Genomic DNA, 15,753 nt, shown 5'->3' with positions numbered 1-15,753 from the left:
ATTAACTATAGTTTCCTGTTTCGTCTGAATCAGGAAACTATGGTTAGCAGCTTCATAACAAGCCAGGATATTAAACCATCTTCAAACTGTGATTTAATATCTTGGCTTGTTCCAGAGCTGTTTATTATAGTTTCCCAGTTCAGTTGCCTTGTAATACTACATTAATAGAGAAGCACAGTGACAGGTGGAATGGTTTGAAAGTTTTTGTTAAGAACCAGGGAAGCTGCCTTAGACCACTGGTCCACCTAGATCAGCCTTCCCAACCTGGTGCACTCCAGATGTTTTGAACTTCAGCTCTCGTCTGCCCCAGCCAACATGGGCAATGGTCAGAAATGCTGGAAGATATGGCCCAAAATTTCTGAAGGGCACCAGGCTGGGGAAAGCTGATTTAGCTCAAGTATCATCGGCACTGACTAGCAACAGCTCGCCAAGGGCCCTGCAGCACCTGGGGCTGGCACTGGAAGCTACTTAAAATTCATACATGCCACCCTTCCACTGCACAGAGCAGCTTACAATATTAATAAAATAATACCAATAAACCACTTCCACATTATAACAATTGAAACACAATGGGTTGGATCCAGGATCTGCCTTCCACAGGAAGAAGGGCTTTGCTCACAGAAAGTCCCTTGAGCCAGTTGGGGGGCTCTCCCTTCCCACCCACACCACAGCTCACCCATTCAGCAGGGCCTCTTGATTCTCTGTGTAGCATTTTCAGGGGGCCAGAGAGGCTGCCATGGGGAAGAGCCAGTGGAGGCCGGTGGCTCCGATGTCAGTGGGGCTGTGAATCCACTCTGGGTTTCAGTCAGAACCAGTCAGAACTCAAAGGAGCTACCCAAGGTTCTGAATCCTATCCCCCAAATGAGTTCAGCACCTTGGATCACTCCTTTAGAGTTCTGACTGAACCTCAGAGTGGATTTACAACCCCACTGACACTGGAGCCACCAGCCTCTACTGGAAAGAGGGGGCAGGGAAGTCCACTTCTGACACTGCAGTTGATCTAGGGTAAATCTGGATCCAACCCAATAATAATAATCTGAGCTAAAAACACCAAACCCCCTGCCCACAAACCCCATATTATCTGTTGTGAATGGTCAAACTAAGGAAATACTGGCTACTTGGCAGTCCAACAGGGCTTCCCAAGCTTTCTGTCAGTATGCATTAATTGCCAGATTGCAGCATCTGCAACTGTGGACTTTGTCTGGGCTGATCTGTATCCTCCTTATGAACCAGACAAGAAAGAGCGATTTGACTCATAGTACTTGAGCACACTCCGGGAGAGAGCGCAGGACAGGAAGGCCTGGTGTGCTATGGTCCATGGGGTCACGAAGAGTCGGACACGACTGAACGCTTGAACAACAACAACAACACAATATACCCGATACGTTAGGGGATCCTGTAACTGTCTAAGTCAGAAAAGGACCGAAGCTTCATAACATTGCTGTGTTTGGGAGCCAGAACTGTAATTGAAACTTTACTGCATGGGAAAGTACCATTTACATGAAGGATTGGAGCTCTTGGCTGGCCAGTGGCAGAACTAAGAAATGTCATAAAGAGACACAACCTGTCTGCATGGTGACCTTCTGGTGGCATAGTGCAAGTATAATTGCAGTATTTACTTCAACAGCCTTCAGGGGTTTGTGGCTTCTAATTTAAGACTGGAAGCCTTTTTTAAAAAAAGGAAGAAAAAAATGTAGAAGCCGCCAAGCCTATGCAGAAGTTGATGATAGAGCAGGGTGGACAAAGAACAGCGTTTTCCTTTGAAGTGGCCTCAAAGGGGGTGGGGAAGCATTCGGAGCTGGAACTTCAAAGAAAACCCAGAGCGCATACTTTGCATAACAGCTGCTTAAGGATCTTTGCTCTCTAAGTAAAGCTAAAGACTCCACCGACGTAGTAATAATTAGATCTGACTGACAGGATGGGAAAGAGTGAGGGAGACCTGGAGGTCTCCTGACCAAGGACAACACATCCGTAGATATGGGGTGCTGAGTTAAAACCTCAGAGCATGGGGTGACTCTTAAATGCCTTGATTAAGCCCCTGATCCTTACAGGATTGCCTGTGGCCAGTGTGAGAGGCTGCTGGTGAAGTAAGCCTCACATGGAGGTGCTGATCCTGTGATCTGCATGACTGTAGCGGTTCTCGTTTTTGAGATGCTGGCTGTGCGCAAATTATGGCAGCCACACGTCTAGGCCCCCGGCGGAAGCACCACCTCATCCTGGCTGGACCCAAGATGTTTTGCTGCCTGGGACAAGGGACAAGATGGTGCCAACCTCCTCTCCATTCTGTATACAAAAGCTGACTAAACTGGCTGTTGAATCTTACTTCAGTGGAAGTATCCAACAGAACAGCATCCTCCACTGCACCGCAAGGCAGCAGGCTAACTTAGGGGGTGCAGGGCAGGCTGTGCTCCATACACAACTCTGTCCTTCCTTGTCTCACCTCTGCTCCTCACCCTGCAGCATCACTCTGCCTAATGTGACCGTGCATCTATACATATAAATTAGTTTTTGTGAACCGCCCAGAGAGCTTCGGCTATTGGGCGGTATAGAAATGAAATAAATAAAATAATTAATAAATAAATAAATTAGCATATGTACATTCTATGCAAATTGCTGTCCATTTTGGGGGGGATGCATTTCCCCCTTTTCACAATTCAGAAGCGGCCCCCCGAGTGTATTAATGTGATCCCTGCTGGCAGCGATCCTGTGGCTGGTCCCAGATTTATTCCTGCAGGCAATTGTGTGGGGGTTGCCAGGCCTCTAAAATTGGTCTAACCATAAAGACTTAAACTCGTTTTGTCATGACAGCTTCTTCCCCAGGAATCTGGAAATGGTGGTGCTAGGAATGGCTTAAGACCTCTAGTGGAGAATGTTCAGCTTCCTCACAGAACTTACCCCTCCTAGCATTCCTTTTTGGAAGCCTGGAAACATAAAGAAGCTTTAAAACATGATAGATCTTATCAGTGTGTAAAGCAAGTTCTGTGCAATACTCTGCCAGGGAGAGAAAAGTTATGTTTGACTTGGCAGGTATGCCGAAGGGTCCTCCCTCACATGTATTGACCTGAAAATGTGGAGCAAGCAAGGGAAAATGGTGATGCCGACACAGCTGTAGAGTCAATGGGACTGACTTCCAAGTAAATGGGGCAAGGATTTGGACTACCCACCTGCCTCAGACACTATTTATTTATACTTAAGGTGCTTTTATATATGTGCAGCAGGAGCATTTAACCAGGGGTGGGCAACATCTGGCCCTCCAGATGGTTTTATTTTTATTTATTTAATTAAATTATGTTTAGGCTTCTTTTAAGGATAAAACCCTCTCGAGGTGGGTTTGGCCTACAACTCCCATCATCCCTCACCACTGGTATGATGACTATGGCTGATGGGAGTTGCAGGCCAAACCATCTGGAGGGCCACAAAGTTGCCCACCCCTGATTTAAATGTTCAATCCCCCACAGACAGCCAGATGTAAATTAAAATCACAACATGAGCAAGAAAACAAACACCAAATTAAAAGCATAGCAAGCAACATCACCAGCAAAAACCAGAATGAAAAACAACAGATCTAAACGGTCTTGGCAAATGAAAATGCTGGAACTGAAACAGATCAGGTTTGGCTCCAAATACATCTCGGGGGGGTGGGGGGATTCCAAAGCCAGGGTGATACCACTGAAAGGGCCCTATCTTCAGTCACCACCCACCTCAATTCTGATGGCTGTAGGGCCCAGAGAAGAGCGTCTGAGGCTGATCTTAATGCCTGGGGGATGGCAAGCTCATGTGGAAGAAGGCAGCCTTTGAGGTATTTAAGCCATATAAACAAAGAGTTTAATGCTGGGCTGTAAACAGCGTTCATCTTAAATGAGCAATATGAAGACACTCGTAAGAAAACTAGTCACATGGCCAACTTAGTTTACACATTAGCGATTAAAGACAGAAAGGGAATCAGCGTAAGAGAAGATTATGCACAGTAATGGTTTTTCCACCAATACCTTATAATTAGGAGAAGGATCAACAGCAGGCTTGTTAAACATACATTTTCCCTTCCATCATGGCAGCGATACCTTCTAGGCAAAGGGTGAACAACACTCACCTCCCCAATGCTCATCACAAACAGTGAATAAGATGGTTTTGTTGGCTAATCCAGGGAACACACTGCTGCATTCCATGACAATCGCCTGCGGGATCATTATAATGCAGGACACAATCCAGATAATGATAATGCTGTTCCTTGCCCGCTTGGCTGTGCTTTTAAACATCAAAGGGTGACAAATGGCATACCATCGATCCAGCGCGATGCAGCTGAGGGTTAGCACAGAAACAGAGACCGACACAGTCTAGGAAGGGGAAAGAACACAAGGCAGCAATGTAGAACTGTTGATAATAAAAGTGTGGCGTTAAAGAACAATCAGAATTAGGGAACAAAGCCTTTGGCTGGGAACTTCCAAGGATTCTTTCAGGATCAAATGGATCTCTCACACCACAGGCAGGATGCAGCAACCATTAGCTGCAGTTCAGTCCTATGGAAAGCAAGGGAAGGGGGCAGAGGCCTAGATCTCACCAAGAGCCAGTGGAATGATAACGCTGTGTCTGGCTCAAATGACTTCAGGCCGCAGGTGGGGCAGGGGTGGGGAACCGCTTTCAGCCCAAGGGCCAAATTCTATTTCAGAGAAGCACTTGGGGGCTGCTTGCCAGGGGTGAGCGGGGCCAAAGGCAAAAGAGGTGTGGCCAAAGGCAAAAGGGGTGGGGCTGAAACTACCATAAAACAAGCCCCCCCCCCCGCCAAAATACCAGCATGTTGTATCTTAAGCTCTTATTGCCAGTAACTAAGGCTTAGGAGAGACATGTGCACCTTTTGGGATGGGGGGAAACTGCTCCAAAATCAAGAGCTCAAGGTTGGGGAAAAGGGGATGGGGCCAGGGAAAGGGCCTCTGACCCTCTGACAGGCCAGAATGGGGTCCCAGAAAGGTTGGATTTGGCCCCTGAACCTGAGGTTCCTTATCCCTGAGGTAGGACATCCCAAGACGGGTTAGTGTTTCTCAGGACGAAACATAAATCCCTGCATACAGAAAACTGGCATGTCATGGAGAAGGCTAGGACCCTCCTCCCTGATTCCTAGTTTTCTATGTGAAGGGTATTTTTTTTGTCATAGGAAGCAACAGCAGATGAGCAGCAGGCCATCACAGGCGCTTCTGCTTACAGTTCGAAGTGCTATGGCACATAAACAGGTTTGTTTTCTCGCCTACTCTTTGGGAGAACTAGGCCTTAGATAAGATTCACTTTCCCAGATTGTTGTGGCCCATTGACGTTGTGACATTTTTTTTGGTATGGATTAAATCAATACGGGAACTTGCACCACAAAGTATTACTAATGAGAGCTTGTTGGTGGTTTACATTACAAATCAGACTCATCCATTATTTTATAAAAATAATGGAGCATTAAGGCTTCTTTAGGCAAAGCGCTCACACATTCAGTGCATGTGTGAGTGGGGCTGTGTCAGGCAGCCATGCCTCCAATATCAGCACGCTCCTCTGACCCCCCGCCCCCATGTCTGTATGTTCCGTTAAACAAACAAAAGCGGCCTCTATGTGTGTGCAGCCTTCAGCGTGGTGGCCCCTTCCTGTGGAACTCCCTGCCTTTGGAGGTCAGGCAGGCGCCAACGTTGTGTTGCTTTCCATGCCTCCTGAAGACATTGTTCCCTGAGTGACCAGCTGTGGTTTATTAAATTCAAAATCTGTTTTTTAAAAATGTTTTTTAAAATCATTTTTATTGTGAATTTTAACAAACCAAACCAAGCAGAAAACATAACAAACCCCCAAAATAAAAAATAAAAATAACAACCTATTCTAAAATCCTCAGTTTCAAATATTACAATATTCTAGGGAAAAAAAAGGGGGAAAAAATAGGTTACACATAAACTTCAGTAAAAGCAGACCAGATATCCACATGTAAGTCCAGTTGGAAATTACGCCTATATACCACCCTTCAAATGTTGCTAGCATTGTTAAGTCATCAAAAATGTTTCAATTGTTTAACTATGGGGTTTTATTCTTTTATCTTGTTGTTCACCACTCCAAAATCTTTGATATGAAGCTGTATATAAATATTGTAAATAAAATAAAATAAATACAGCCATGTATGCATAGAGGCTTCTATACGTCTGGGGAACCCCAGTCATGCAAGGTTCCTGATGGTGTGGAGGACCTAATATAGCAATACACACCCAGGGAACCTGTTCACTCAACAAGTTGGACTCACAGACATCAGGGACATGTCCAGAGGGGCACACCAACATTGGGGTGTGTGGTTAGCTGGTGTGGCCCCACTCTCCACTCATGTGCTTACTGAATTCAGGAGCACATTATCTGAAGAGGGCTCTCGGATGGATAATGGAGTCCCAGACACTTCTACCTTGTCCTTCTCATCCTACCCTTGGTACCTAGAATCCAGATGTGTATCAGTCCTCCCTCCCAGCTGAAATGTCATTATTGTGGCATCTATTTGAATCCTTAGTACGTTTAGCTTCCTTTCAGTTATCTCGACTAGGATGATTTGGACTGAATTTTATTGCTGTTTGGTTTGTTTATTTTATGTACTTCTATGCTGCACTGGAAAGGCCTGGTGTATTGATATGCGGTAATGGTTGATATTGCCTATTTTGTAATGAATTTAAAATGTTGTAATGTTAGTGAATTGAATGGTTTGTGCTGTTTATTATTGTAATAATGTCCTATTGCTGTCGATGTTTTGGGATGCGCCTTTGTTTTTGTATTGCTGTTGTGTCGTGGGCCACCTGGGGCAGATTTTGTGGGAAAGCGGCATGCAAATTAAAATGAGGAGAAGGATGTGATTTGTACTTTACATTTCATGATGAATGTTTACAAATATATTTGGTTTGATTTTGGACATGACATAACAAGTTTTTTAAAAAATATTATACTAGTCTGATTTTTTTAAATGTCCCTTCTTCTTACATGATACAATAATTTAATCATGAAAGAACCTATCTGTTATAGATTCCATTGCGTTACCCTCTTTACTTTATGTTTTAAATGTACACCCCAAACCTGGCAAACAATACCTGCAAATAAGGGATCACCTTGCAGAGGCTGTCACCAAGGAACCATGTCTCTGTGATATCCACCACTAAAGTTGCTGGAAGACATGTGATGGTGACAAAGACATCTGCCAGCGAGAGGTTGACGATGAAGTAATTGGTAACTGTTCGCATGTGGTGATTTTTCCATACTGCAACACAAACTGAATGTGCGAAGAAAGGTCAGTACAGTGAAAAAGACATCTGGGAATAGCCAATCAGATAAAAGCGATAATCTGGGGAACACTAGGAGGAAGATGCTATTGCACTCATGCTGTGCTTATGGGCTTCTTTCAGGCAGCCAGTTGGCCACTGTGTGAACAGAATGGTGGACTAGATGGATGCCAGAGAAGTGACTGGAGAATGCAATAGAATGCATTTTGAGCAAGGGTTGTCACCATCCTCATATAACAATACTTCTCTAAGATTGCCCCTTCTAACAATTACCAATTTTTCCTGCCTTCCCCCAACACATTCACTTTGCTGAGTATGCCTGGCAATTTTCTATGCTTTCTGTGGTACTCTGGACCAGTTGTAAGAATATGAGAACATCAGAAGAGCCATGGTGGATCAGACCAAGGGTCCACCTAGTCCACCATTCTGTTCACACAGTGGCCAACCGGCTGCCTGAAAGAAGCCCATAAGCACAGCATGAGTGCAATAGCATCTTCCTCCTAGTGTTCCCCAGCCACTGGTGTACATAGGCTCACTGCCTTTGATAATGGAGGTAGCATATAGCCATCAGGACTAGTAGCCACTGATAGACCAATTATGGAATCAAAGGAGGTAACTATCTGAGGGGTCAAAGCTACATGAATGTCTGAGAGAGAAAGAAATCACCCACATTTTTGGAGGAGACACACAAAGGCATAAGCTACCTCACAGGGTTGTTGGGAGGATACAATGGAGAGGAGGAAGATCATGTATACCACCTTGGGCTCCTCAGAAGAATGGTGGTATATAAATGTGAAAAATAAATAAAGGCAGATTTACAGCTTGGAAGACTGGTGGAGTTGTATCCAGCTGTGGTCTAATTTAAGTCCCATTCATTTCAATGGGTCTACTTTAAGTAGGACTAACATTGGATACAACCCATGGAATCCCCAGCATTCCAGGGGATAAAACCAAGAGCCTTCTCATCTCCCTTGGCTGCCTCAGGCATAATCACTGCTGTCAGGGGCTTCAAAATGAACGCGAGAAAAAGACTTCTTGGACATCTCTTAGCCATTTAGGCTGTAATGCTATGCGCACTTACCTGAGAGTGAGTTCCATTGAACTCAATGGGTTGTACTTCTGGGTAGATGTGTACAGGACTGCACTGTTCACGTGCCACTGCTATGCTGCTCAACATGTGCTCATGAGAACAAAAGAGGAGCCCTGCTCAGTCAGGCCAAAGGTCGGTTTCGTGCAGCATCCTGTTTCCCACAGCCGCCAACCAGATGCCAGCGGGAACCCCAAGGCACCCAGCTAAATGCTTCTGGGACGCTCACAAGCAGGGCTCCAAGGCAGCACCCCACCAGCGCCTGGCATCCCAGCGCGGTGGAGGCCAGCGGCTCTGTCAGTGGGGCGGTGAATCCACTCTGGGTTTCAGTCGGAACCTGTCAGAACTCTAAGGGAGCTGCCCAAGATGCTGAACCTATGGTTCAGCACCTTGGGTGGCTCCTTTAGAGTTCTAGCTGGTTCTGAATGAAACCCAGAGTGGACTCACCGCCTCACTGACATCAGAGCCGCCGGCTTCCACTGTTCTGAGGCACGCTGCTCCAGTGTGTTCCTTATTTGCATTGTGCTCAGCTACGATCAATTGTTGTGTTTCACCACCACCACCTAGTTTCTTGTATGAGAAACCACATCCCTTCAAAATATCTCAGAGCATTTTACTACATCAGTTTTTCTAATCTCCATTAACATTTGGCTAACAGAGGCAACTGGAACAGAATTTCCCACAGATCCCCTGCCATCCCGTTGGCTGTTGGCCGTAGAATCCCTGTCCAAATGTCTGGAGACGGTGAGTGGCTGGATGGGGAGGAATAAGCTGAAACTGAACCCTGACAAGACCGAGGTACTTTTGGTGGGAGACAAGAGGAGGCTGGGGGATGTTGACCTGGTGTTGAATGGGGTACGGCTACCCTTGAAAGACCAGGTCTGCAGCCTGGGGGTCATGTTGGACTTCCAGCTGTCCATGGAGGCTCAGGTGTGAGCTGTGAGCCGGACAGTGCTGTATCAATTCCATCTGATACAGCGGCTGCACCCCTTCCTTCCCGACCATCTGCTCCCATCGGTAGTACATGCCCTGGTCCCCTCTTGTTTATACTACTGTAATGCGCTCTATGTGGGGTTACCCTTGAAGACAGTTCGGAAGCTGCAGCTGGTACAGAACGCGGCGGCTCACCTGATTAAAGGCAGCCGCCGGCGAGATCACATCACTCCAGTGGTGAAAGAGTTGCACTGGTTACCTGTTGTTTTCCAGGCCAAATTCAAGGTGTTGGTTTTGACCTTTAAAACCCTATATGGTTCCAGCCCAGCCTATCTTAAGGAGCTCCTCCAGCAACACCAGACAGGCTGCTTAACAAGATCAGCCTCAGATGGCCTTCTCTCTGTCCCATCAGCCAGGACAGCTAGACTGGTGGGGACGAGGGAGAGGGCCTTTTCTGTGGTGGCCCCCACTCTGTGGAACTTCCTCCCTAGGGAACTCCGCCATGCCCCCTCTTTAATGAGTTTCCACCATGCATTAAAAAAAGTGGTTGTTCAGGCAGGCATTTGGGGTGGGTTAGGATATTTTAGAAAATGTTTTTATTGTAGAATTGTATTGTTTTAAACTGTTTTATTATATGCTTGTACATCGCCCAGAGTGGCTGGGTGACCAGCCAGATGGGCGATTAATAAAATAAATAAATAAATAAATCCCATCTCTTCTGTGTTGGACAACTGGAAGCAGAAGAAAAGAAACAAAGCCATCATGAAGTCGTGTCATCATCACCTTTCTACTTGCAGAATGTTTGGCGTGGCTGCAGTTCGTTCATTTTGCCACAATGTGTCAGCGAATGCTTGGAAACAGAAATAAATCCCCCCATGCTGCCTGTTTTCATCCCCAAGACAGAAGGATGATAAGGTTTCATCTCTGGTAAACTTTTCCAGTAGGGAAATCTATCTTCCAGGAGCAGGTCCATGATTGGTTTTCACAGAGAAGCATCATATGAATGATGGGCAAGAAAGACTAATATATATCTTTTTACTCCCGTTTGTTGCTGCAAATACAGGCACCCTGAGACAAATTCGAAGGTGGAACTTTAAGCACTGGTGCCGACATGTTTGACAGAAAGGGGTGTCCCAAGTTTGTGGCATGTGTGGATGCAGAGTGCCACCAGCATTACACAGTAAATTATCTGTAAATTATGGGTCGGGGAGCTGCGGGGGGCAGGCTGGTAAGTTGTTGTTCTCCTGTTGCAATGGGGAGAGAGGGGGGATGGTGTCAGGGAGTGAGCAGCTGACTGGCACACTGGGCAGGGGAACACCTTTGCCACCGTCAATAGCTGAGCCAGAGCAAAGCTCTCAAAGGGAGCGCGTCTCCACTTTTATCGCTGCCTCAAGCATCCATTTGTTGTTAAGTTACCGAAGGGCAATAAAATGCCAGCAATCACTGGGCATAAGAAATGTATGATGAAGTCTGAAGCAAATGCCTGAAACTCCTGCCAGAAGAGAGCTGTAGCAGCATGCTGCATGTGTGACATCACTGTGCAATTTTTAAACCTATGGGATAAAATGAATACAAATCCCATAAACACATATAGATGTAAAAACAAATAAATTCCATTAAGGATTCCAGTGTTTTGTTATTTCCTGAATAGCCGCCTGGGAAGAGTATGGAACGATTCCAGCTGATGCAAACCATGGCTGCCATTCTGGTTTATGCTTTAGTCATACCAAAGCATGCCCAGGAGAGGGGGCCTTGGTCTCCTTTTCACCCTAGTCAGCTCAGCTTTTGCTGAGACCACTTGCCTGCTTTAGAGCTTTTCTATGAAAGGTTGTTAATCTGCTGTATCAACTTTTGGTTTCATCACAGAATTGAGATCCATGCACTACACGAGGAGTGTTTCCTTTCCTGCTTTTCTGCTACATAACTTCTAGGTGGCCCAGTGGTATAGTGGACTAGCACAAACACACAAGAGGAAATAGCACTTCCTTTCACAATTAAATGCCACATTTTCCGTTCTCTAAAAAGATTTGCCGAAAGTGCTGGTTAGACAGAAACAGAACTGGAGGGTCACAACGTTGTCTAAAGAGCCCATAAACAACTGTGAGTAGGAAAGGACAAGTGCACAATAAACGCCTCACGTAGAAAAGCCCTTGGACTCCTTAACTGTTCCTTCAGCACTGCAGATGGCTCCAGACGTATTTCACTCTGCAACATATGCATTTTCTGGATTGGTTTGGCCATGTGTGAACTGTAGATTTTATAAAAATGGCACATGTTTCCAATCTTTTACTGTCAGTAGTTTTCGCTTCCAACATTTGTTGATATAAATTAAAAGAGCAATATGAGGGCTGAATTGCCTTGCCGATGGCTGTGCTTTAACAATAATAACAGCAACTCTACAAAGCAGTGATAGCAATGAAGGGAAATTAATGTCTGCATCCTTGGCCCATTCAGTGATAACCCAATCCATACTGGTTTCTCTCCTTCAGAGCCTGTGAATGGAAGTACTATGGGCACATTCACATAGAAAGTGACTCCAGTATAACACAGGGTTGGGGAATGTGTGGCCCTCCCGAGGTTATTGGACTACAACTCCCATAATCCCCACCATTTGCTCTGATGGCTAGGGATGATGGAAGTTGCAGTCTAACAACATCTGGATGGTCACATGTTCACCCACCCCTGGCTTAACAGTACCCTACATTTGATACAACATCTACTCTCAAAAAGAAAAATATTCACATAAGGAGGAAACGGGTACAAACAGGAGTTTAATGACCTGCATGCACTATTTTCTGTTTTTTGTTTCTCTTCAGGTGGACTGTCCCACCTGGGGTCCCAATCCAGCACTCCATGGTTCCCCAGATGGCCAAGCCCCTTTCCCTAGGTCCACCTCTTTCTCCTGACTGCTGATCATTCAGTGGTTTACCCATTTTGTTATCCCCATTCTACAAGGTAGAAATGCTTCTCCTAAGGCTTAGTTACTGCCAGTAAGAGCTTTAAGCCAAAATAAGCCAGTATTTTTGGCCCTGCCCACTTTGCCTTTGGCATCACCCCCCACTGGAATGTGGCCCCCAAGAGCTTCTCCAAAATTGAATTTGGACCTTGGGCTGTGAGAGGTTCAACACCCCTGATGAAGACATTACATCCCATTTTTGGGATGAAAGTAGGTATTTGTATTCATTTGCTACTTTTCTATCTTGCCTTTCTTTCATCATGGAGCTCGAGGTCACCTACACAGTGTTCCTACCTCCCAGGTGGTCTCCCATCTGAGCAGTGACCAGGAGTGCAACTGCCTGACTCCATCACGTGCCTTCAGACCATGCCCTGGGATTAGGGTGGCCACTTGTGAATTGCCAAAAAAGACGACATGCATCACCAAAAAGGAGGAGACCTATTTGCAGAAAAATTGCATATGGTGATGTATGTATAGATGAAAATGTAGAAATAATTATTATAATTGAAACAGAACTACAGTCCATCTCACTGTAGTGTGGAAGGCTGTGACCAGGGGACCTGTGTGCCTTGCTCAGTCTGCTATCCAGGTGCTCTGGATGGGCATCTTCAAGCTCCCTTCATTCCCTCCTTATGGTTCTTTGACTTTAAAACCAGACTTGGACTGGACAGCCCTTCAAATAGAGGACACCTTCAAAAGTCTGGACAGTCCTCTGGCAGCTCTTCAAATAGAGGATTGTCCTATGTAAAAGGGGACACATAGCCACCCCACGTGGGATGGATGCCAACATGCCCAGCTGGGTTGGCAGAACCCATGACTGAATGGTCAGTTCCACTTGGCAATATCGCTATGCAATCACTGATGATCAAATTCGGAGACACCAGCATGCATTTCATTACCTAGTTGAAATGAAAAGCACAGGCATGATTACCGTATCTCTCCCTGCAAACTGTAATATAATATAACCCAAAGCTTTGAGCATTTGACTACTGAAGCAGCAAAGGCCATTCACAGAGAACATCCTGCTAAGAGCCTGCCGAGTTATAAAGACCTGTGCACTCAAACAAAACATCTCTGTTGCCAGAGAAAGAAACTATTTCCTAGTGAGACAGGGCGTGAACCATTATTCAATTTGCTGATTGAAAAGAGTGAAATATTCCAAGTACAGCTACTAGAAGTTAATTGAGAGCCCAAACATAACAGGTTTACCTCCAAGGGAAGAGTGACAACTTGCTTCCCAAAATGTTGACTTCTTCTGGGCCCACTCTAACCAAACCAAAGACCATAGTAGCACACTTGCAGTGTGCTACTATAGGGAAGCAGTGAGGTATAAATCAGCCTTCCTCAACCAGGTCCCCTCCAAACGTTTTGGCCTACAACTCCCAGCATTCCTAGCCCTTGGCCATGGTGGCTTGGGCTGATGGGAGTTGAAGTCCAAAACATCTGAATCGAGGAAAGCTGCTGTAGGTTTCACTGGACTATGTCTTTTGCTTCATCAGTGTTGCATGAGGTTTGCACCATCTGTATAAGAAGGCTGAATAGTAAAGAATGGAACAGGATAGAATTAAAAGCATGGTTGAGTTGAATCACACACAAAAATTAGGACACCAGCTAATATTGCTGCAAGATGCAAGTCATATGATATAACATGTGGACAATTCAGACTCAATGGATGCCATTAAAAGCACAGGAGTCACCTTTGGCTGAGGAGTTGGCATTCTATTTCTTAACTCTATGGAAAGTACGTTCTTAAATAACTTGTTACTGGTTTCAAGTTAGTGCAAAGAGCTCCAAAGAGTTCACCACTGAAATGAATTCACAGATTTAAAAGGCCGCTGGATAATTTATTGTGACCTTCTATTTAAGATGGCACATACAAATTTCTTCTACTTAAGATGGCACATACAAATTTCACACAGAAATGTCAGGAAGTCTAAAAGTGTATTAATTTATTATATATATATATATATATATATATATATATATATATATGTATATGTAAACCGTCTCTCTCTCTCTCACACACACACACACACACACACACACACACACACATTAGCAGTTTGGGACTTGGAGTGGAGTTCAAATCCCTCTTCACCATAAAGCCCATTGGGTGGTCTCACACCAGTCAAGCTTGTTCAGTCTAACCTTTGTCATAGGGTTGTTGTGAGAATAACGTGTAAGACCATGCATAGTGCCCTGAACTCCATGGAGAAAGGGTAGGATACAGATGTGAGAAATAAAATGAGAGAGGCAAACGGGGAGGGATACCTTTATGGTATTTACCAAAATTAACTGTGGAGGAATGCACGGTAGGGGGGATCCACAGTATTAGAATATTGTGAAACAATAGACTGATGTAGTCAACTGGTGGTCCCTGTGCTGCTTCCAACCTCACCACTAGGGGTGTGCATGGACCCCCCACTCCGCTTTGGATGACGCTTCGAATCCTCCGTAGTAACCCCTATCCGCCTTGGACCTATTCGGACCCCCTCTGCTTTGACTTGGATCCGAAACCAAAGCGAGATTTGGATATCCAGATCACACATTTTTGGCGTTTTGCCATTGATTTGCATGGAAAACACAAACGGTCATAACTTTTTCAGTTTTCATGATACAGACATGAAATTTGGGAACCTCTCTGCCAAATCTCAGGCAGTTCACCCACTGACTTTTGTGCTAGGTGAAATTTGACTTTTCCCACAAAAACTCCCAAAGCAAAGAGCTATAACTTCTCCCTGTTTCCACAGACATGCGTGAAACCTTGGCCCCACCCAGCCCCCTCAAGGGCATCACACCCACCAAAGTCCAGGCAGTTTGGCCCACTGGCTTTTGTGCTAGGTGCAGGTGAAATCTGATGTTCCCAGAAACTCAGACCAAATTCAGAAGGGATAGTGTGCTGAAGTGGAGGTCACTATATCTAATCTCTGCTGCAGGTTTCTTTGAAATGCAAAACAACCCTTATTCAGATGAATCACCCGTTCAGTCTCTCTATGGCTGAATACACACATTACCTGGCAGGCAGGCTGGAAGAGGTTTTTTTTAAGCTGCTTTTGTTTATTTCTAGCACACGCTAAATAAGTATTTTGTATGTGTGTTATATTTTAATGTTGGGGCGGCGGGGTTGGCCACACCACTCCCGCCAAATTTCAAACAGGTTTTAATTAAAAACCTGATTCTAGGGAACTGAAGGAACTGAGAGTGTAGCAAGTGCACATAATTATCCCGTTTATGCAGTTGGTGACCTCAGGCTCTCAGTGGTTTTCTGACAGAGGCAGGAAGACACAGCAACTCCGCCAGGCAGGACCTGTGGTAGCTCTACAGCTACTACATGCCAATGAGCGCTTCTAGAGGAAAGAGCTGCCTGGAGAGCAGCCATGGACTTTGGGAATAGTTACATTGGTTTTCTAAATGAAGGATCTATGAAAGAAAGAAAGAAAGAAAGAAAGAAAGAAAGAAAGAAAGAAAGGAAGGAAGGAAGGAAGAGGAATGAATGGACCAAAGTGCAA

General features: G+C 45.2%; 1 protein-coding gene across 1 annotated transcript in view; it reads right to left on the bottom strand.

Annotated features, from left to right (window-relative positions):
* Positions 1–15,753, bottom strand: part of HCRTR2 (hypocretin receptor 2) — a 39,507-nt gene that overhangs the window by 9,638 nt on the left and 14,116 nt on the right. The window contains exons 2-3 of the mRNA XM_084830982.1: positions 7,080–7,258; positions 4,085–4,334 (exon numbers count right to left, since the gene is read on the bottom strand). Coding sequence (XP_084687108.1) covers positions 4,085–4,334; positions 7,080–7,258 — 429 coding nt within the window. The remainder of the gene's footprint in view (positions 1–4,084; positions 4,335–7,079; positions 7,259–15,753) is intronic.

Source organism: Heloderma suspectum, chromosome 1 (assembly GCF_057233095.1).
Source record: "Heloderma suspectum isolate Gila_16-S chromosome 1, 16-S_ref, whole genome shotgun sequence".
NCBI classification, from domain to species: Eukaryota; Metazoa; Chordata; class Lepidosauria; order Squamata; family Helodermatidae; genus Heloderma; species Heloderma suspectum.
This window is presented reverse-complemented; position numbering and strand designations above follow the sequence as displayed.